The sequence below is a fragment of the Phocoena sinus genome, chromosome 7 (genome assembly GCF_008692025.1).
Source record: "Phocoena sinus isolate mPhoSin1 chromosome 7, mPhoSin1.pri, whole genome shotgun sequence".
Taxonomy (NCBI): Eukaryota; Metazoa; Chordata; class Mammalia; order Artiodactyla; family Phocoenidae; genus Phocoena; species Phocoena sinus.
In genome coordinates this window covers 4,521,807-4,542,767 of record NC_045769.1, presented here as the reverse complement: position 1 = coordinate 4,542,767, position 20,961 = coordinate 4,521,807, and the positions used below count along the sequence as shown (strand labels likewise).

The window sequence follows — 20,961 nt, the reverse complement described above, 5'->3', positions numbered from 1 at the left end:
ACACTTGGGAGGAGGGTCTCCCGTCAGTATGAACACATTCGGCTTGACACTGAGGGGGCTTCTGGGAAAGGCCATGCCTGCCCAGGGTCCGAGCCAGAGAAAGCCTCGTTTGTGGAGATGGGAAGGCTGACCACTCCGCACGTCACCCCAAAACATCGTCCATCCTGCCTCCACGGTGGGCCCCTTGAGGACCCAGGGAACGTCTGGCCGCGGCTCCCGTGTCTGCTCCTGGGGACCACGAAACGGTGCTGGAAGCCAATCAGAAGCTTTGTGGTTATTTGATAAAATGGTCTTTGCTGGGAAGGCAGCGCGTTAACCTTGTTACCCCGGGCCCTCCCTGCCAGACGCCAAGCACAGCTGGTGGCAGCTGAGTGAGGCCGCATCCCTGTAGCCCTCCGGTGGACAGAGGAGGGGCCACCGACCACATCAAGACGGCGTTTCTCTAAGGGGCGTGGCGAGGGTCTCGTGCGGCTCCAACTCAGCCTCAGCTTTCCCAAAGGGTCTTTGAGACCCGCCCTGCCCTTAGCTCCTCGCTGACAGCACGCGTTGGCGGTGCTCCAGTGACATCATGGCCAACCAGCAGTGACAGGTGCCCGCCCCCCGAGACCCGGCTGCCTAGAGAAGCTGCTGTCCTGAGTGCTGGCATCTGCATTGGCTTCCGTTCCACTCCGTCTCCCACACACACGTTGGTGATTTCCTTTCTCTTCATTCTGCATTTATGGTTATTCCCAAATAATCTGGGTAAGAAAAAAATGGGAGAGAAAAACCCTCCCTAGTGCTGATCTAGACAGGTTGTCTGGATGAGCACTATATCCTCTGCCAGGATGGAGACGCTCCAGATCGTCTGCACTGCCCGGAGACGGCAGCCGCCAGCCCTGGGGCCACTGAGTACTCTACCCGTGTGACGCGTCTAGAGGAGCGGGACTTGTTGTTTTCTCTGGATTAGTTTAAACACCCGTGCGTGGCTCATGCTGTCCCGGGGGTGGTACAGCTCTAGATTCTCCGAAGCGACTCACAGTTGACCCATCACCACGTGGTGAGGTGATTGAAGAGGACGGGCGGGCGGAGTGCTGGGGACTCAGCTGGAATCCCACAACGCAGGCGATGCCCTTCCAGATGGGATCAAGTTTCCTTATTTGGGAGGTGGCAGAGCCCGGAGGAAGAGCTCAGGCAGTGATCACCGGGGACAGCCGCTTGGGCCGTCACGGGTCGGGGACCCAGCAAGACCGTCTTCACCTTCTAAAATGTGGGGGAATGATGGTAGGACCTACCCCACCAGGTGTTGTCAGAATGAAACCAGATAATTACTGAGCCTAGCGGCTAACACATCAGAAGTACTTAATAAACATTAGCTCTGATACTCTTGGGGATTTTCCTAGTGTGTGTAACAGAGTCCAGCTATTTTAACAGTGACCTGGCCATGGTTGATCACTGCATGCCCATTGCTTGGTAAATAAAGGTCAAGGAAGGATGAGAAAGGCTTAAAGTTTACTATAAAACTGCAAACAAAGATTAACATATCCACAGTACTATATATAAAACAGATAACTTGGGCTTCCCTGGAGGCGCAGTGGTTGAGAGTCCGCCTGCCGATACAGGGGATGAGGGTTCGTGCCCCGGTCCGGGAAGATCCCACATGCCGCGGAGCGGCTGGGCCCGTGAGCCATGGCCGCTGAGCCTGTGCTCCGCCACGGGAGAGGCCACAACAGTGAGAGGCCCGCGTACCGCAAAAAAAAAATAGGAAAAGCCGTGTCCGTCAATTCCAGACTCCACCCTTTTCCCCATCTTCTGAAGCTTGCCACAAAAATGACCCATCTCTTTTCCTGCGTTTCCTTTATGTCATGATTTCCCAAAATATGGCCACAATTCTGCCGTCACACATGCATGGTGTTCAGCATTCGACATGTAGGTCACTCGTAAGAACACGGCAGGTGTTCCAGGGTCAGGAATCGTCCACAAAGCCAGTCACTGTTGTCACCATCGTCACCGTCACCAGCAGCACCATCACAGTAGGCGCTCCTGCGGCTTGGAGATGGCACCTCCTCAGTGGGGCCTCGCGGTATTTACTGGTGCTGGTAGTTGATTCCATTTGGCAGGCACTAAATCTGCGGGTTGCAGGTGAGGTGCACCCCCGGGATCACCTTCGGTGGAGCCTTGGCCGAGTCAACACCCCTCAAGGTCAAGTGCGGCAAAGCCTCATCTGTCGGGCTGCAGGCCTAGCAGACCAGCTGAGCCCGGCAGACCCCACAGGACCCTGGAGTCACGGCTTCCGAGACCTGGGCCCCAGGCTCACACATGAGGCAGTTTCCTGGGCCCGGAGGGCATGGAAGGCTACCTAGAAAGGGTTTCATCTTAGGCAAAAAGGAGAGAAAATATTTACTTTTGTGCCTTCGATTGTATCTTGTCTTTCTCTTTGGGGGGATTGGGTTGGTGTCTTGTGATGAGTGGCCCGTTCTCTCATTTTCCCTGGTCCCGTGCAGCTGATTTATTTAAAGGTGTGTCACCGCAGGGCTCAAATGAGGAGCGGGGCCTCCTCCTCTCTGCTGATGGCCAGCCGTGCCAATAATTCATTTTTTAGCTCATTAGCTAACGGAGGCTGTGAGCAGTGAGCCTCCAGGGGACTGGAATGAGGTGAGGTGATGTACTGCCAGCTACACTGCTCTTGAACTGGCCTTCCTTGGGGAAAAAGAAAGGCTGGGCCGAGACAAGCCGGGAATCCCAGAAGCGAGATTGGGACATCAGAGTCACCATTAGGGTATCTGTGCTTTGGCACCATGGTTTCTTGGGGCGAATGGTTTTAGACAGAATATTCTCGCAGAAAAGGAATCATCGTCCGAGTGTCTGTCTTTCCCATGGTGACTGTTGGCACAGAAGCCAAGTGGAAACAGTGGACCATGTGGCTGTCCAGTGTATTCGTCAGACCAGCTGCCATAACAAAATACCATAGACGGGGGTAGAGGAGGCGGAGGGGTTAAATAATACAAGTTCATTTTCTCACAGCTCCGGAGGCTGTAAATCCAAGGTCAGGGTGTCGGCAGGGTTGGTTTCTGTTGAGGCCTCTTCCTGGCCTGCAGACCCACCTACCGGCTGTGTCCTCTCCTCTGTGCACGGGGAGAAAGACCCCCAGCTGTTTCTTCCCCTTCTTATACGGACCAGGACCGTGACCTCAGTCCACCTCGATTACTTCCTAAATGCTCTGTCTTCAAATACAGTCACGTTGGGTGGGGTAGGGCTTCAGCACACGAATCGGGGCGGGGTGGGGGGGTGGGGGGGACACAGTTCAGTCCATAACATCCAGGAAGGCTTTAGATGCCTCAAGGCCACGGGCAGAGGCCAGCCAGACTTGGCCCCAGAGGTCCTGACAGCTATGGGGTCGTTTGAATCTGCTGACCACTCCTCACCCCAGTGTCTCAGGTTCTTCTGCACCCTGGAGGGGGAGCCCCACAGGACACCCATGGGTTTGTCAAGGCCTCTGGCCAGGGTCCTCTCGCCCACCCAGCGGGAGTGTCAGACGCCACCCCCCTGCCCCCAACGCCACCTCGTCACCCGCGACGCCCCCACGGGGAGCGCTTGTGAGCACGACAGCGGTGCGGATCTTGAGATGTTATTCTCTTCAAGCATCACGACAGCCACGGCTGCCATTTGTCAGGGGACCACCGTGTACGGCCAGCACTTCACCCGAACACGTGACTTCAAATTCCAAAACCACCTTGCCTGCCGTAGACGTCACTGTGCCCGTTTTACAGGTGAGGAAGCGAGGGCCCAGGAAGTGACTGAAGTTGCAAAAGTCTGCACCACAAAGAAGAACAAAGCAAGCGCATGAGCGCCAGCCTCTCCAAGGCCGAAACCCGCAGCCTTTTAGCTCAGTGTGGACTCTCTTTTCCCTCCCTCTGGCCGCTGCAGGGAGCACGCAGAATTAAGCTTTCCTCCTGGTTTGTCAGCGTGGACAGTGACCACAGGACGTAGGCTGTAACTAATATTAAGTGCTGATGCACGCATGGGGGTTGCTGAATTAGCTCCCACAAGACGGAAACGTTCCTGAATCCCCTGTTCCTTCCAGTTGGATTTCAGCTGTGGAGAAGCAGCGCTCCTGACACAGACTCAAGGCCCAGCGGTCTGCCTTCCTTTGCTCTCCGGCCTCCTGGTGTCTGAAAAAAACAAACAAACGCTGAAACATCACCGTCCTGCAGGACCCGAAGCCGACATCGAAGGCTTGTTTTTAAATAACACAAGAAGCTTTGGTGAAGAGCCGTGGTCCTGTCAGATAATAAAAACCATGCATTGAACAGATCTAGGGGCGCCCTTGGTGGAGGTGAGGAGCCGTGTGGACGTGGGGCTGGGAAAGGTGGACCCCAGCGAGAAGGCTGCCTAGAGGCTTTCGCTGCTTTTGTCTCCTTGCAGCATCGCTTGGGGACGGTTCCCAGTATCAAGCCTGTTATCTGTATTTGAGTTGTTGGAGGCTCTGAAACCCTTACAAATAATCATCACCCCGCTCCAAGCTAAGGAAGCCCAAGCCCCAGGCCCTCCTCCCTGTTCCTCGTTTCACGTACATAATCTCAGAGTCTTCCTCTTACAGAAGGCTCCCCAAATGGTATGTGTTTTCGGCCCCACGAAACCTGGACCTGCCTTTATTACGTATTGCGAACGACACTGATTTTTAAAAGCGAAGAACAGCTTAAATGCGCTCATCGTTCAGACGCGTGTCGAGTTCGGTGAGTTCAGGTGAGCTTGGGGCGGGGCGTTCCCCAAGAGACCACACGGACCACGGCAGAGGAGCTAGAGGCGGGGGTGTCTGACCTCGTTCTTTGGCTGGGGTCTTCCAATGTTAAGAAGAAAATGGAATAATTGCAGTTAGGACTGTAGCTACCGTGTTCCGTCCTCTGGTTTATCCCTGAATGACTTGGCAATGAGTATTAAAATCAACCGGAGCAGAGTAAAGGAGGTCTGATTTTAATGCCTCCCAAGAAATGAGAAGTAGCAGATTGGAACTTGAAAATCTGGCTGTTATCTCCCCCACTCCTGTCCCTTTTCATTTAATTCGCGTTTTGCTCTTCGGTGATTTATGAAATGCATCAACATATGTGTAATACATTTGAAATAAGGTTTTTAAGTAACACGAAAAGCAGGGCCCGGCCTGGGGTTTCTTCGTCTTTCACCTCTTCCGGTACTTCCAAGGTGTTGCCGGCGCTTTTGTGCTTGTGTTTTGGCCCAAGTGGGGGAGGGTGTGCAGCCGGCCTCCGGGTGCTGGTGTGAGCTCTCAGCTGTACCCACGTGCTCGTCCTAGAAATGGCCTCATGAAAAGGGTCGGGGGGTCGCTCGGGGGTCCCTCGTATGGACCAGGAAGCGAAGCAAAGCTAATCCAGGTTTACTCCTGGAAGAAAATGTTTGCCTAAGTATTTAGAAACAGATTAGGGCTAACCCGACACTACATCCCTAGGAGCAATGTAAACACGGGGGAAAGGTGTAAACAGGGCCTTTATTCTGTACTCGGAAAGGAAAAATGTCACGGGTAACGAGTTTTCTTTCTCCAGTCTAGCGGAGGCCCCAGGTGATTCCTCTGTGTGGTTTGTAGCTATGTACCCTCCTGACTCCCCCGGAGAAAATGCTGAGTTTTAGGAGAGGGCAATTGTGGATCAGTGTATATGTACGTCTCTGTGAGTAATTACAGTCACTTCTTATCTCTAGGGCTTCTGTTTCTTCTTTCATCAGCCTCATCAAAGAGCATCCGTCCGGGGACTTCCCTGGCGGCCCAGTGGTTAAGACTTTGCCTTCCACTGCAGGGGGTGCAGGTTCAATCCCTGGTCACGGAGCTAGGATCCCACATGCCTCGCGGCCATAAAACAGAAGCAATATTGTAACAAATTCAATAAAGACTTTTCAAAAATTGTCCACATCAAAAAAAAAAAAAAAAAAAAAAAAAAAAAAGCATCTGTCCGGCCTAAGGTCCCCCACCCCACTCCCCCTACCCCCGCTCCCAGCCCCGGCCCCGTTCTGTTCCCAGACTCTCTCATTTCAGGAGCTACTTGTGAAATCTCACTTCTGTCTTCTGCATTTCCCCCCCACTTTTTTTCCCCCTAGCAGTGCTGCAGTCTTGAGGATTACTGAGTTGTTTTCAGTGGTCTTCACCTTTATTAGAAGAGGCAACACCCAAATCCACCATTAGCGGCCCAAGTGCAGGCGTAGATGGCCCGCGGTCTTCTCCGTCCGGTCAATATAAACACACCTTGCTGTTGGTTTCTTTCTCTCTTTCTTCAGCTCCTCTCTTCCCATCCTGCCCCCTCCTCCCTTCCCCAGCCCTCCTTCCAGATGTCTCAGGCAACATCCTGTGTCCTCTTTGGGCCCCAGAGAGTGGGCCTGTTATCACTCCCACCCCCCTGGGGTTATGCTCCTGGGGGAGGGGCACCAGCAGCCATGCCCATCGTGCTTCACACCCTCCCTCCCCATGTCCTCCTGCCCTCTGCACCCTGACTCAGCTCTGGCCTCAGGGGGCCACCTGCCTGGCCTCCTAGGCTGGGCCTCAGCCCACTTTCCCTGGAAAACCCACCCGGCTGCTCTTCGTCTTGAAGGAGTTGTTGACACCCTCACCAAGGCTCCCCCAAGTATCCCAAGAGCTAACAAAGCCGAGCAGGGTCACGCTTGCATCTCTTTTCCCCATTGGATTCGCTGCCTTTTCATATGTGGTCTGTAGCAACATTTTCTTCTACGGGAGTGTGTATAAGACCCCCGAGCTCACACACACCCCCTCCCCGGCCGATGAGGCTGAGAACTAAGCCCTCGAGGTCACACCGGGTGGGAGAGCCCACCGGCCACCCTGCCCCCTGGACTCCAGCCAAGTGGTCTGTAATCCTGGCTCTGACTGTGGCCGCTTAAAGTGGATCGGGCCTCCGAGGCTGTGGCATCCATCCTGCGTTGGGCGGGACCCCGGGCGGTGGGGTGATTCTTCTGGGGCCACAAAAAGCAGAAGAAATCACATGAGAGCTCAAGGCCGATCCCTGGTTCTCACACCTTAGGACGTCAGAATCCCCTGCAGGGCTGGTTGAAACACATCCCAGGGGTTCTGATTCTGGGGGCTGGGATGGGGCCTGAGAACCTGCATCTCTAACAGGTGCCCAGGTGGTGCTCCTGGTGGGGACCCACTTTGTACACTGTAGGGAAGCCTTTCCCCCGAGGGGGGCTTCCTGGTGCCGGGTGAAGACACTTGTCACGGCCCCCTGGACGCCTCCGGACCACACACCACACACACGGTGGTGGCTGGGCAGAGGGGTGCAGCCTTGGTTCTGTCTCGCAATCGTGACCTCGCCTGTCTGGTGACTCTTGCAGGGAAGAGAAGGAGAGGTGGATCCGGGCCAAGTACGAGCAGAAGCTCTTCCTGGCCCCGCTGGCGTGCACGGAGCTGTCCCCAGGCCAGCACCTGCTGCGGGCCACCGCCGACGAGGACCTACGGATGGTCATCTTGCTGCTGGCGCACGGCTCCCGGGACGAAGTGAACGAGACCTGCGGGGAGGGGGACGGCCGCACGGCACTGCACCTGGCCTGTCGGAAGGGCAATGTGGTCCTGGCCCAGCTTCTCATCTGGGTAGGTCGCCCACGTGCCCTCGGCGCTGCTCCGCGGGCATCATTCTGGGAGAAGGTTATCGTTGCCTGCCTGGAAGTGGGAAGCATTAGTAATAGGGACTTTAGGATGTGGGGTCGGGGGGCTCCCTTTCAGCCCACCTGTGTGAGGGCACACGCAGAGCACCAGTTTAAAAGGGAGGAATGGGGTCTCCTTACGCGGGCACCGTGGTCCACTTTGCACAGCATTTGCCAGCGTTTCTGCTGAGTTCATCTTTGGGATGACCCCCGCCTTGGGTCAAGCGTAGTTGGTGATGCTCCTCTCGTTGCTTTTACAAAAGACTCCCATCATCGTTTTGTGGGGAGGGGTGGAGAGAGAGGATATAAGCTGAACGGTTTATGTGGTTTTCCCGTTGCCACACCTGTGGATTTTTCATTCACATAACACAAAAATGCTGGACCCTAGACTTTGAGCTTTGATGTGGTCGGAGTTTGTCAAAGGGCTTCTTCTGGACTCTTCCGATTAATTTCCGCTGGGGAGAGTTATCTTTTTAATCTCTTTTGAATCATTTGCCACGCAGCTTGAATGGGGAGAAGAAAGGGAGAAAATGACCGTGCCACCAGGAGCTGCTTCGGAGAAGCCCACACCCCCTGCCTGGCCGCTGCCTGCATGCCTCTGGGGTCCTTGGCCACAGCAGATCCCCATTCGAAGGGTGGCAGAAAGCTGCCCATTGAGAGGGTCCTGGGTAGGGAGGGGAGGTGTGTGCTCACCAGCAGTGAGACACTGTCCAGAGGTGGGTCACCTGCTGGGGGCTCTTCTGTTCCCAGCCCCAGGGGCAGGCGATGGGTCTGTCCAGCACAGCTGAGAACGATGCCAGTTTCTACATATTTTTACCTGACTCTTGGGATGGCTGTGATGGGAGAATTAGGTACACAGATACCAGAATCACTCAGGGTTCAGCTTCATGTTAGCAGTTGCATATGAGTCTGCTGGGGCTGCCCTGACAAAACACGACAGACTCGGGGGGTTAAACAACAGAAATTTATTTTCTCACAGTTCTGGAGGCCAGAAGTCCAAGTCCAAGGTCAAGGTGAGGGCAGGGTCTTTTTTCCCTGAGGCCCCTCCCCTTGGCTTGCAGACTTCTCTCTGTGTCCTCACAGGGCCTTTCCTCTGTATGCACATGCATCCCTGCTGTCTTTTTCTCTTCTTACAAGGACACAGGTCGTATTCGATTAGGGCCCCACCCATATGACCTCAGTTAACCTTAATCACCTCTTTAAAGGCCCTGTGTCCAAATACAGTTCCTATGTTGGGACTTCAGCATATAAAGTTTGGGGGAGCACAGTTCCGTTAACAGATTGCATGCCATCTTTCCCCCTCAAATTGGCCAAGAGTTCCTTTAATGCCAATGCTTCCTGAAGACGAGAGATGAGACTCCCATCCATGGTGGTGGAAGTGGACATCAGTCCACCCTTTCTCAAGATCCAGAAGCTTAAAACTATTTGTGTAATTTAATCTCCTATTACCCCTTCTAGTCATCACTCTGACAATCAGGGATCCTGAGAAAGGTTCAATATGAGGGTGTACATCACAGCACTATTTAGACCAATGACAACTTTAAAACACTATGTGTAGGGACTTCCTGGTGGTCCAGTGGGTGAGACTCCGTGCTCCCAATGCAGGGGGCCTGGGTTTAATCCCTGGTCAGGATTTGATCCCCACATTCATGCCACAACCAAAAAAAAAGATCCTGCATGCCACAACGAAGACCCGGCACAGCCAAGATAAATAAATTTTTAAAAATAATTAAAAAAAAAAAAAAACACACAATGTGTAGCTACCGAGGACAGAGTAACTGAGTCATGTTCATATGGAGGAATATTATATGGCTGTTATATGTCATGCTTTTGAATAACTTTTAATGATCTGAGAAAATGATCAGAGCACCAAGTTCAGTCAAAAAAGAAAAAAAAGATAAAAATTATTTGTGCAAGTTTTATCTCAGTTATTCATATATGCGTTTAGATTCAAAGAAGAACCATTAGAAGGAAATCCGCTGAAAGGTTAACCAAGATTATCTCTGAATAGCGAGATTATACGTGATTTTTTCTTCTTACGCTCTTATGTATTACCTATGTATTTCCTTCAATGAAAATGAATCGCCTCTGAGATCAAAAGAGTGATCCTTTTTTGTGTTTATAATTGGAAAGTCAAAATAGAAATAGCAAAACTAGAGTTATCCTTGGTCCGTTTCTGTTGCACAGGGGAGGGGCTTTTCGATGCAAAAAGCACACTCTTTTCTGAAAAGAATACACCTGGCGGGGGTAGGGGGGACGGGGGCAGGGACACTGGACTCTGGTCTCCCCCGCGGGCTCCCGGTAGCGCGTCCCGGGGTCCGCATCTGCCCCAGCTGCCTGCGGGGTTGAACAAGGCGCCCTGTCCCCTCCCTCCCGTGACCCTAATGCGGTTCTGTTACCTCTGCAGTACGGGGTGGACGTGATGGCCCGCGACGCGCACGGGAACACGGCGCTGGCCTACGCGCGGCAGGCCTCCAGCCAGGAGTGCACCGACGTCCTGCTGCAGTACGGCTGCCCCGACGAGCGCTTCGTGCTCATGGCCACCCCCAACCTGTCCAGGAAGAACAATAACCGGAACAACAGCGGCGGGAGGGTGCCCACCATCATCTGAGGACCGGCGGTGCCCGCAGCCTCCCGCGCGCCCTCAGGGATCACGCCACGTGAGTCCCATCGCGTCCCCTCACTCCTCCTGGTGGTCCCCAGCCAACCCCCCACGCCTCCACCCCACCCCCCTCACGCCAAGTGAAATCACAAAACCCGGATGGTCCTCAAGGGGCGAAGAGGAGGCCCGGAGGCTGCAGCATTGATTCCTTTGCATAAATTCCCCTGATCAACACACAGGAGCGACCGGCGGGCCTGGGTTCGTTGATGGTAGCACACGGCGCCGGACCCCGGTCCCTCCGGTGGCCGGGAGACAGAGCGTGGCACAAGGGACGGGACATGGGGGAGGGGAGGCGCGCAGCCAGGAGAAGGGGCAACTCTCCTTAACTGGCGGTTCAGCACATCAGTACACTTCACCTCTACCAGACGGAACGCTTGGGTTTCATCTCTTCTCCGAGGAGCTTGACGGCATAAATCAGAAGCAAGCAGAGTTTGTCAGGTTTGAAGCCCCTATGATGGTATGTGTCAAATCAGTTGTAGCTAATCTGTCCAGGGAGAATACCGGCTTCATTACACTCGGACAGTTGAGTTCTTCCAGCATTACCGCTGTTTACTAGAACGCGATTAGTCATCACCGAGAAGGGAGGTAGTTACACAGCACGCTCTGACGATTGCCGCGATGTGATTGCAGTACTCTTAGAAGCATCGTGTTATCCCAGACATGTTCTTTCAGGCCCTTGGAGCCCTCCTTTCTAAATTCACTGTCATAATTTAGTATCTGTTTAATTTTTCAGTCCAAAGAGAGGAAATCAGTTGCCGAGTATTATTTGACTGCAGTCTCCTTGGCGCAAAAACAAAATGGAAAAAATAAATAAGAGTGACTTGGAAGTTCAAAAGGAAATCACGAATTCAGCTGACGACAGCATTTTGAGCACATTTAGTGAACTAAGTAAATGCGTAAAAGGCTGTTTCTTTGCCCAAACCTGAGAGGTAGTCTGTGTCCTTTTGCCGAGGTGGGTGTCTTGGGTCTCAGTCACTCGGGGGCCACGTTGCCCAAGTCACACAGGCTTCTGTATTCTGTCTTTAGATGAGATGTGTTGAAAATCTATTTGAATAAAAGAAGTTCATAAATATGCATTGATTTCTATACAGACAAATGGCACCTCTGTTAATTTATAAATTGAACTGGATGTGAACTAATAATATGCAACTAGTTGAGATAAGAAGGTTACAGATCATTGTACACGGGAAATATTCCCAGCAGTAAACACTTCCATTAATGTGATATACAGCTTCTAAAAAGGAGCATATCAGAGTAAGATGGTGGTACAATTTGCTTATTAAAATCAAGAAAGGGGGGGATACAAGCATATTAGAGGGGGAAAGAGGCATGTGAGTCCTTGTTACTGGAAAGCACGATTTAGATCTGACCCTACTTTTGCCCACCCAGAGGAACAGGCTATGGCAACGTGGGGGGGTGACTTTCCAAATCCCAGACCCGGGCACTTTGCAGAGGTCCGTCCTGACCACTGCTGCCAATTTGGGAGCACAGACTGACTCATGAAACACCCTGAGACTTTTTTTGTTGTTTTTTTTTTTTTTGCCTGGTGGCCAGGCCCATCATTTTAGTACATCACCCGATTTGCCGTCGTCACGGTTTCTGGCCACCTTCAACGTGGCGGCCAAACATAGTAAACCAGATCGTGACACCTTAGGTGAAAAAGAAAAGGGGGCAACTGTGCCTTGAGCCCTTTGGCAGTATGAGGGGGGAGAGGGCGTCACCTTGAAGGACGGCATGGGACTGATGTAGCACAGAAACATAGGGTCACGTTCACCCTGCCGCCTCCGGGGAAGTTCCTTGCTCTCATATATTAAACCTTCTATTTTGTAAGAGTTTTTCCTCTTCTTTCACTTTTTAAAAAAAAAATTAAAGTAGGTGGGGAAAAAAATAAAGCTTTACACAGTTTCTACCTGGGTCAGTGTTTCATGGGCATTTCTAACCTTGATGCAGCTCAGTGGAACTCGGCGGTTTCCCAGGATAACAGGTGCGGAAGCCTCCAGCCTGGAAGCCTTGACAACAGGTCCGTAATCCCTCCACCCGATTTTTAATTCTGTTTCATCGCTGTGTGGTTATTTTAAATGTGAATAGAGGAAAAAAGAAAGTCCTTCCTGTTTCTGAAGAACGCATTACTGTTGCAATCCAGCCACGCGCATTGGCCTCCCCGTTAGCATAGACCTTATGTAGTGAACACAGATAGAGTATAAACGAAATTCTTAAATTATTTCATTGTAGTTAACTCCCACTGTAGGAATGCTTTATCACAGTGAAGCCTTCGGAATTCCTCGTAAGGCTTCTCTTTGGGATGTATATGGGTGTGTACAGATTATTATATGTGTTTATAATATAATATTTTCCCAGACGACTTCTTTTTTCACTTAGCCTTTCACGACCTGAATGCTAGACTGGTTTCTTCCCTTCCCTCCCTCCAGCGCTGGGACTTCATTGATTCCTCCTTAGAAAACTCGACCCCTCTCCTGCTATTTTTAGCGATATTGATCTGCTGCAGGGGGCAGCCTGCTTTCTCGAGCCCGAGTTTTGGCAACAGAGAAAAGGCGGTAGTGTGTTTCAAGGGTTTTCTTTTAAAATAAAGGTGACCGGCGGCTCGTCTGTTTGTATGTCAGTGTCAAACTAGAAGTCCTTTCTTTGCTGACAACGCTCTCATTCCCATCTTAAAGCCTTACTAACACCAAGGCCAGAGAAGCAAGGACCCAGGGCCAGTGTTAGAAATAACCAGTTGAGGAAGGGGGTCCAGTTTTCATAGTTTATTTCCATGTAAGTTCAGGGACATGACAATGACACAGGCAGCCACCACTGCAGAATCCACATTAACCTTTTCTATTCAGAATTCAAATTTTTCCTTGACGAGAAACCCACTGGCTCGGGAAGGCATATGATAAGGTGGCCGCGTGTGAGGGCACCTGCACAGGTGAGCTGGGTGTATTGCAGACCTCTCTGGGTTTCTCTTGTGGCCAAGAGAACCCTGCAGAGAAAGGAGCCCTGATTCTGACGGTGCATGGGTGGACCTCGAGTACTGGGGTGGACAGACAGAGGGTTTACCAAGCCAGGGTCCCGGGTTCCTTCCGTCTCCGGTCTTCCCAGTAGATGAGCAGTCGAGGGTGAGTGAGTGACGTTACTGCCATGAGTCTGGTCCCATAAGCAGGTACAGTTTCCTGTCCCCCAGGAAGCCCGCCCTATGTGGAATTATCCCAGAAAGCAGGTGAGGGCAGCGGGTGCTTGCTGACCGCTGGGCTGTCGGGTGCAGGAGAGAGCAGCTCTTCCTGAATTACTCTGGCCTGGAATCCTTAAAGCAGCACCTTTCCTGCAGGGCCACGAGTCCAGGCTACGGCCCTTGTAGCACCGGTGCAGGGCCGTGCACTTCTGCCCCCTCCTCTGAGGTTTTGTGCCGCCTGATGCGGTCCTCTTGGACCCAGCCTCGGCCTCCAGCATCAGCTCCGGGCCTCCCGGTTTGGTGCCACCTGAACACATTCAGGCTTATTCCCCACATTTGCAAAGGAGCTGTCACTACTTCATTAGGGAACAATAGTCCAACAAGAAAGGCAGCCCTGGGGCCGAGCAGACCTGGGTTCACCTGGCCTTGCCGTCCCATCCAGCTGCCCAGGGTCCTTCCTCAGCTGTGAAACCCTGTGGCCTTGCAGGGTGTGGTGACTTTTGGACCAGTGTGGTAAGTGCCGGCCCGATGCCCAGCCGGGGGCGGGATGCTCAGGAGAGCAGAATGTGGATAGGACGGGGCCAAGAGCGCCAGCCAGGAAACCTGCCCCAGCCAGTGCCCTGGGGGGGCGGGGACGGCCAGGCCCTCCCGTCGAGGCTCTGACCCTCCTCTGTCCCTGCTGAGCCCGGCGTCACCGTCGTCGTCATCGTCCTCGTCATCGTCGGTGGGAGCGAGGCTCTCCGAGGACCCCTGCTTCCGGGCAGCCCCTCCCCCAGGGGTGAGCCCGCACTGCCCCCTCCCCGTCACTCACCGCCATGCGCCCTCCAGCCTGAGTCTGAGTTTGATTTTCTAGAAGACGGAAGGGTGCGTGTCCCCTTCAGGCCCTTCACCCCCGCTGCTTCTGGCCGAGACCACCCTTCTCTCTCCCACGCCCTCTGCTGTGTCGTCGATCCCAAGGCCTCTGTCCTTCAGACACCTCCTCCGGCACTGAGAGGCCGCTGGGCACACTCGTGTTTGGGGCCCGTTCAGTGTCCTTATCCTGCTTCCGCTTTAAAACCAGAGCTGCTTGCAGGCACCCTGGGCTGGCAGGGTGTGGCCTGAGGCTCCAGGGCCGCCTTCTCTCTCCCTCTGTCCCTCTTTGAGCTGCTGTGGCTGATCAGTGACCTTGTCCTGGGCCTGCCCTTGGTGGTACCATCCTCCCCCTTGGGAGTGGCCATTGGCTCCTGCCCAACCCCCAGCCTGAGCTGTGCTCACGGGTGACGTGGGCCCCGGTGGCTCCAACCCCGCCAGTCCTTTCTCTTTGCATTTAGAGTGTTCTGGAAGCGGGGTGGCGGGGGGGAGCTCGGAAGCCTTGCCACAATGTAGGTCCTCAGTGAGTAAAGTAGGGTCAGGTCTCCAAAACTGCTCAGAAGACACAGATGATCGGAAAGCAAATCCGTCACCTCTGGACGGGCTGCTTCCACTCGCTCACATCCTCTCTGTCAGGTGCCCCGCAAGGTCATCGCGACTTTTCTGCAGCTCCCCTGGACCGTATTTATGTCCTTCAAGCAAACAAGCTGAAAAGCCGTCAGGAAGGAACTCTGATAGAAACGTGCTGACGGTACACATCTTTCCTTCCCAGGAAATATAATTCATTCCTAACGGCCTCTTTACACGTGGGCTTCACACGCTGTGAAGTCGTGTCCTGGAGTGATTTTCACCCCCATCCTTCACCAAAAAGCTAAATAAGGGCCTTTGGCATCGAGACTTGCATTTTTCTCTTTTAGCCATGGTTTAGACATGTTTCTTTTTGGATTCCCCAAGTGGCTGTCCTCAGGAAGCCCCGTGGTCAGTGGGGCTTTGGTGTGGGCTCCACCCTGGCCAGGTCAGGGCCCCCAGGTGTGGGCAGGGGCGCCCGGATGCACACCTGGCCTGCTGGGGCAGGGTCTGCTTCTGCCCTGCTCTGTGCCCTACGCTGACAGGTCCTTTTTCATTCAAGTTTCTAAATCAGTTTTGCCTTTCAGTCAAGACATCAGATTCCTTCCAGTTATGCAGGCGGGAGAAGCCAGATGGGCTAATCACTTGGGGTAGATGAAACACTGCTCAGACTTTCAGTTCCATCACTGCCAGGAAGTAGTCACTGGAACCCAAGGTGCTGTGACATCTGAGAGAGAAATGTTGCCACACAGGGTCAGCACCTCCACGTTGGACGTTCAACCACCTAAGACGTGATCATCCCCAAACCACAGATTTTCTCCCCCTTAGAAAAGTAATGCTGTCCTAAAACAGATGTTTTTTAAAAATATGAATAAATTCCCTGTCTCATTTTGGATGTCTGCTGCTTTTGAAACATAGATTGACACTTTTTTCCAGTTGGCTTTTTCAGTCTGGGTCTGAGTTGAAATTAGAGGACATTTCATCAGCAGGGGATTCTGTAAAACGAAAAAGTCTGTTTTTAATCTGTGATTTTTTTTTTTTTTTAAAGCCCAGGTTTTAGAAGTATTTGTTTCACCAGTGTAGCAAGCACCCTCCGCAAAGCAAGGGTGCAGTGACCATGAACTTGAAAACCTCTCCTTAAGGCATTTCACTTATGAGGTGGTGTTTTTGTTGTCAGCGTTTGGGGGCTTGCGCCTTTTTGGTGAAAGTGTCCTTATCTGAGGCCCTCAAGCCATCCGGAAGAAGGCCTTCGGTGCCGGGGAGAGGGCAGGGTTGGGGCAGGCGTGCCCAGCAGAGACCCAAGGTGGCTCTAAAGGCTACAGGTATACAAGCATGAGCTGCCCCATTAAAAGGATGGGATCGTTGGCTTCCAGCCCCCGCGGGACACCCGGCTCCCAGCAGGCGCCCGCTGTGCGCAAGGAGAGGCAAGGTGGCTGCATGAGTGAGAGGTGGGCTTGAGGCTTGTCTTGTGTTGGGCCTGGCCGTGGCATCTGTAGAGAAGGACCCCCGAGGGTCGTGATCAAGGCGTAAGAGAGGTCCTCGCCTGTCCGAGTGCAATTAGGACTCATCTAGATTTCAGTGTCGGTGAGCGTTCCGTGACCTTCAGCTTTTGAGATGCAGATGAAAGAAAGGAACCAAACAAGATGTGAGAGGGCTGGAGAGGCTTTGGAATGGAGCAAACCCCCTTAACACACCCGCGGTCGGGAACAGTCGCCCCTCAATCAGATTATGCCCCTGTCTCCCTAGTGCCGGACGGCATCCACACCGGCCCGGAAGCTAATGTTTGAGCCGGTTCAAATACTCTTGTAATAAGGAGACTCTCTGCCCATCCCCTAGAAGGTCATACTCAGAACTGGCTCGTGGAAATTAAAGGTGTGTCAAGGGGCTGGGTGAAGGGCGTCCCGGGTCTCCCCACCCGTGTAACGACGCCTGTGTTAGAAACCCAGAGTGCCTGGCTTCGTGCAAAGACCTCGGTGAGCAGCCCAGCTGGGGACACTGCACTCAGCTCTGCCCCTGACTGAGCCACCTGGGGAAAAGGTACATCCCGCTTGGGAGGACAGAGGCTGGACCCAGGGTGCCGTGAGCTGGGGACAAGCCAGGGAGTTAGCGCTTACCGCTCGTGGGAGCCCAACACGCACCTCTCAGCCCCCCAGTCCCACCCACGGGGTCCCGGCAGTTTTCTCACCAGGACTATTACGAGTGCACTGGTGGGCTTGAGTGAGGGTCAGAGCTGTTCCGTGGTGGGTAGGCGGTGGGTAGGTGTCCTTACAAACTGCTCTGTGGCTGTTCACGCATCTTGGTCTTAGAAATAATGCCTTCTCCAAACCTTCAAAAGCAGCACGGTTTCTCTCCTCCGACTGAGTTTTTGTGTCTGAAATATATCAAATTCTTGGGGCTGCTGCCCCTGCCCTGGCTTGAGTGCCCGTGTGCTGGGGATGCCATGTGCACTTGATCAGAGGCGCTCTGCCGAGCCCCGGAAGGACCAGGCTGGCAGCCCAGGGAAGGGCTGGAATTCGGCCACACCAGCCACAGGCATCGCCACATGGGTCCGCGGTTGTGGCTTCCTGCCCCAGACAAGCCCCACTCTCCTGTCCCTGACTTGGAACTGGGTTCTCATCTTGCCGCTGGGTGTGCTTCTGAAAGGGAAGCCTGAGCAGGTCAAAGGTGATGACTGAGAGGCATTTTTAGGAGGGAATAGGGAAGGCCACGCCTCGGCACATTTTAGCACATTTCTCTGTTCTGTAAATAGCCATGTATAGAAGATGGAAGAGGGGCCTGGGGTTTATCCAGAGATGGGTTTTTTTCTTTTTTTTTTTTTTTTTTGGTTTTTATATTACCTCATTCAGCAAGTTTGTTTCACAATGACTCAATGATGCTTTATTTATATTGTTTGTACTGTAATTAAAACCATTGACAGACATTTCACTTGGCTTGTTATTTCCTACGATCTTGTTTTGATTAAATATGCCAGTTTGTATTTTCCTGCCTTGGGATTTTTTTGTGTCAGCTGTACAGTATTCTAAGGGGACAAAAAAAAGAAAAAGAAAAATGTGTAAAGTAATGGAGAGAGGTGGCTATAGTGTAGAGGCCTCTTTCTAATAAAGAAATGGAACTATGTCTACACCGCTTCCGTGGAGGTTTTTCTTGGGTTTTTTTTTTTTTTTTTTTTTTGTGGGGAGGGGAGGGGAGGGCATTTTTTGTCATGATTAATTGGGTTTCTATTCCCAGGTCAGTGCTTACGGAAGGGATTCTGCTACTAGGCCCGGGCAGCCCCATGCATGAGCACAGTGGCCCAAGGTGCTACAGTCACGGCAAGAAGGAAAACAACAAGGAGCAGCTCTTCTGACCTATTTACAAGAAATTCCAAGAGGCCCTGGTTCCTCCAGCCAGGGATCACCTGGGCCCGGAAGTTCTGATACGTGAGATGCTTCAGATGTATCTTTGCACTGGACCCACAGTGCCCCAGATACGTGACAAGGACTCAGCGGTGGCTAGAAAGTAAACCCATTCCAGGACGGTGTTATTACTAATATTATTAAAATGTTCTCATGCAAAATAACATTCTATCTTTATCCCCCAATTCAGAAAAGTATAAAGAAGGTAAGACTCACCCAAAATGCCACCACCCGGACGTCACCACAGTTAGTGATTGGAGCACCTTCCAGACTCTTCTCTCTACAGACAGACGGATGGCTTTCCAACCCCCCAGTCTTCCATGTCAGTAAAGATAGAGCCGCGTGATCACACGACAGGTAGGATTTACAGTTTCTGTTCGGATTTCCCCATGGCGTGGGGAGCCTACAGCACCACGGAGTGTCTGGTGTCAGGGGCCGGAGGGTGCAACACAGAAGGGAGCATGCCACCCAGCCACGCAGTCACCTGACCCCCGGCAGGCCAAATTCAAACCATGACAAAGGTGGCCTGTCTTCTAGTAAATAAGCCAAAAAAAGACCAAGAAAATTGCTTTTTGGAGGAATCAGGTGCATTCACATGCATATTGGTTATCTATTTGGTAAGAGATTTACAAAACAGTTCTTTTAAGTGAGGGATGACACCTAGAGGTAGGCGGGCCAGGGCTGCATGGACAGTTCCAGAAGGCCATCTGGGCCCAGCCTCCTCCCGGCCACGCGGTCAACCATCACCTCCTGGCCCCCGCAGAGGGCTCTTCCACATCCAGCGTCTGCCTTCCAGGTGGGGGGACGGGAAGGGGCAGCCGAGACGGCCCTTTTATTTGGCGTCCTCGAAGCCCCGCTCGTGACCACTGCCACACAGCTGGCCAGACCAGGTGACATCATTCAGGGCCGCAAGGGGGGCCCAGTGGGGCGGGGTCTGGTGGTAAGGAAGAGCGAGGAGCAGGTGTTGAGTGGGCAGCCCTCCGTCTCTGCCCCTCCGCCCGTAAGTTTCCCCAACATCCAAACACACCCTTCTGTCAACACCCAGACTCCCCAGAGAGCTGCCCGGTAGGCGGGTGGGCCCGGCCTCACCGCTACTCAGCGGCTCCTGGCCCGTCCTGACCGCTCCCACCTTCCCTCCAGTGCTCTTGAGTCAGCCTTGGAGCATCCACCTCCCTCCTGGGAGATCACAGCTTCTCCGCCTCCAGGGTGGGGAACTGAATCACTCACCTTTCCGGGCCACGGAAAGTTCTGCGGCCTCAGTGAGGTAACTAAAGTGAGACTGAGTGCCGAGATTTTACAACAAGAATTTTTAAGTGATCGTATGCAGTGCTGGCCAGGCTACAGTGGGACTGTCCCTAACACGCTGTTGGTGGAAACGAAGTCAAACAGCATTTCTGCACAGCGATACGGAATTGTGTTCAAAGACACTGAAAATCTTCCCTCTGGCCCAGGAATCCAGGGCCTAGACAAGGCTTCATCACAGTGGGGGGCTCCATAAATGTGTTAATTACATGAATAAATTCAATGTCTAGGAATCCGGCCAAGGAGTAATGTGAGCACTTCGACATTTGTGTAAAAGATGTTCATGGCTACAGTTTTTATAATAACAAAATATGGGGAACAAACACAAAGTCTAAGGATTTTTATTGAAGTATAGTTGATTTACGATATTGTGTTAGTTTTAGGTGTACAGCAAAGTATACGTACATTCTCTCTGATAATTCTTCTCCATTATAGTTTATTGCAAGATATTGAATACTGTTGCCATGCTGTACCGTAGGACAGTGTTGATTATTTTATATATGGTAGTGTGCGTTCTGTTAACCCCATACTCCCAGTTCATCCCTCTCCCCTGCACCATTTTCTTTGGGGGGTTCTGCTTTTCGGGAAACCAAGCCTCGTTGTCACTCCGTGCGGGCTGAAGGGGGAAGGGTCCGGAGGGAGGCCCGCAGCTAGGCGCTCAGCGCCTCGCCCCTTCCGCCAGGCGGTCGGGTCCCCGCAGAGGTCCCCAGGCACTTCGGTGGAGCTTCAGCCTGGCCCGTGGCCCCGGGCCAGGGTCGGTCATTGATGTGCGGGGCTTTCTGCCCCACCCCCGCGGGTCCCAGCGCGCTTGTGCAGGGACAACCAGAAGCCCGCGTGGAGCGCCACCGCCCCACCAGCCCTAGCACATTCCCGAAGCCGCTAAGCCACGATTTATCACCATCGAGTCCCGTAAGGAGCCTAATTGGCCCATAAACGCAGTCCGATAACCGCACCTGACACCCAGAGACACTGCAGGAAATTAGCACTTATTTATTTGCATGTGGTATTGACCAAGCTCTGCTCCGGCCTCAAGGTCTGTCTGCGCTCCAAGCTGGAGAGAAAGAACCTGGTTTACTGCACTGTGGAGGGTACACGACCCACACATACACACACCACACACATATGCATGACACACAACACACACACATATACATAACACACCACACGTGCACACACACTACACACATATGCATGACACAACACACACACCCCACACACAATACACGTACTACACGTGCACCACACACACACACACACACCCCACATGAACAGGAACGGTGAGAACTTTGGCATTGCACTGCTCCTGGCTGAGGATCCAGTGATCATTTGTGTGCAGGGTCCTCTCTTGCTAAGTGCTCAACAGATCAGACACCCCAGTGGCTGCCCAC

At 52.9% G+C, this 20,961-nt stretch overlaps 1 protein-coding gene across 4 annotated transcripts in view; it reads left to right on the top strand.

Moving 5' to 3' along the window:
- AGAP1 (ArfGAP with GTPase domain, ankyrin repeat and PH domain 1) overlaps window positions 1–17,997 on the top strand; it is a 560,398-nt gene extending 542,401 nt beyond the window's left edge. For all 4 annotated transcript variants that reach the window (XM_032637223.1, XM_032637221.1, XM_032637225.1 and 1 more), the window contains 2 exons: window positions 7,321–7,576; window positions 10,037–17,997. In XM_032637223.1, the coding sequence (XP_032493114.1) occupies window positions 7,321–7,576; window positions 10,037–10,240 (460 nt within the window). In that variant the 3' untranslated portion in view covers window positions 10,241–17,997. The remainder of the gene's footprint in view (window positions 1–7,320; window positions 7,577–10,036) is intronic.
- The last annotated feature ends 2,964 nt before the right edge of the window (window positions 17,998–20,961 follow it).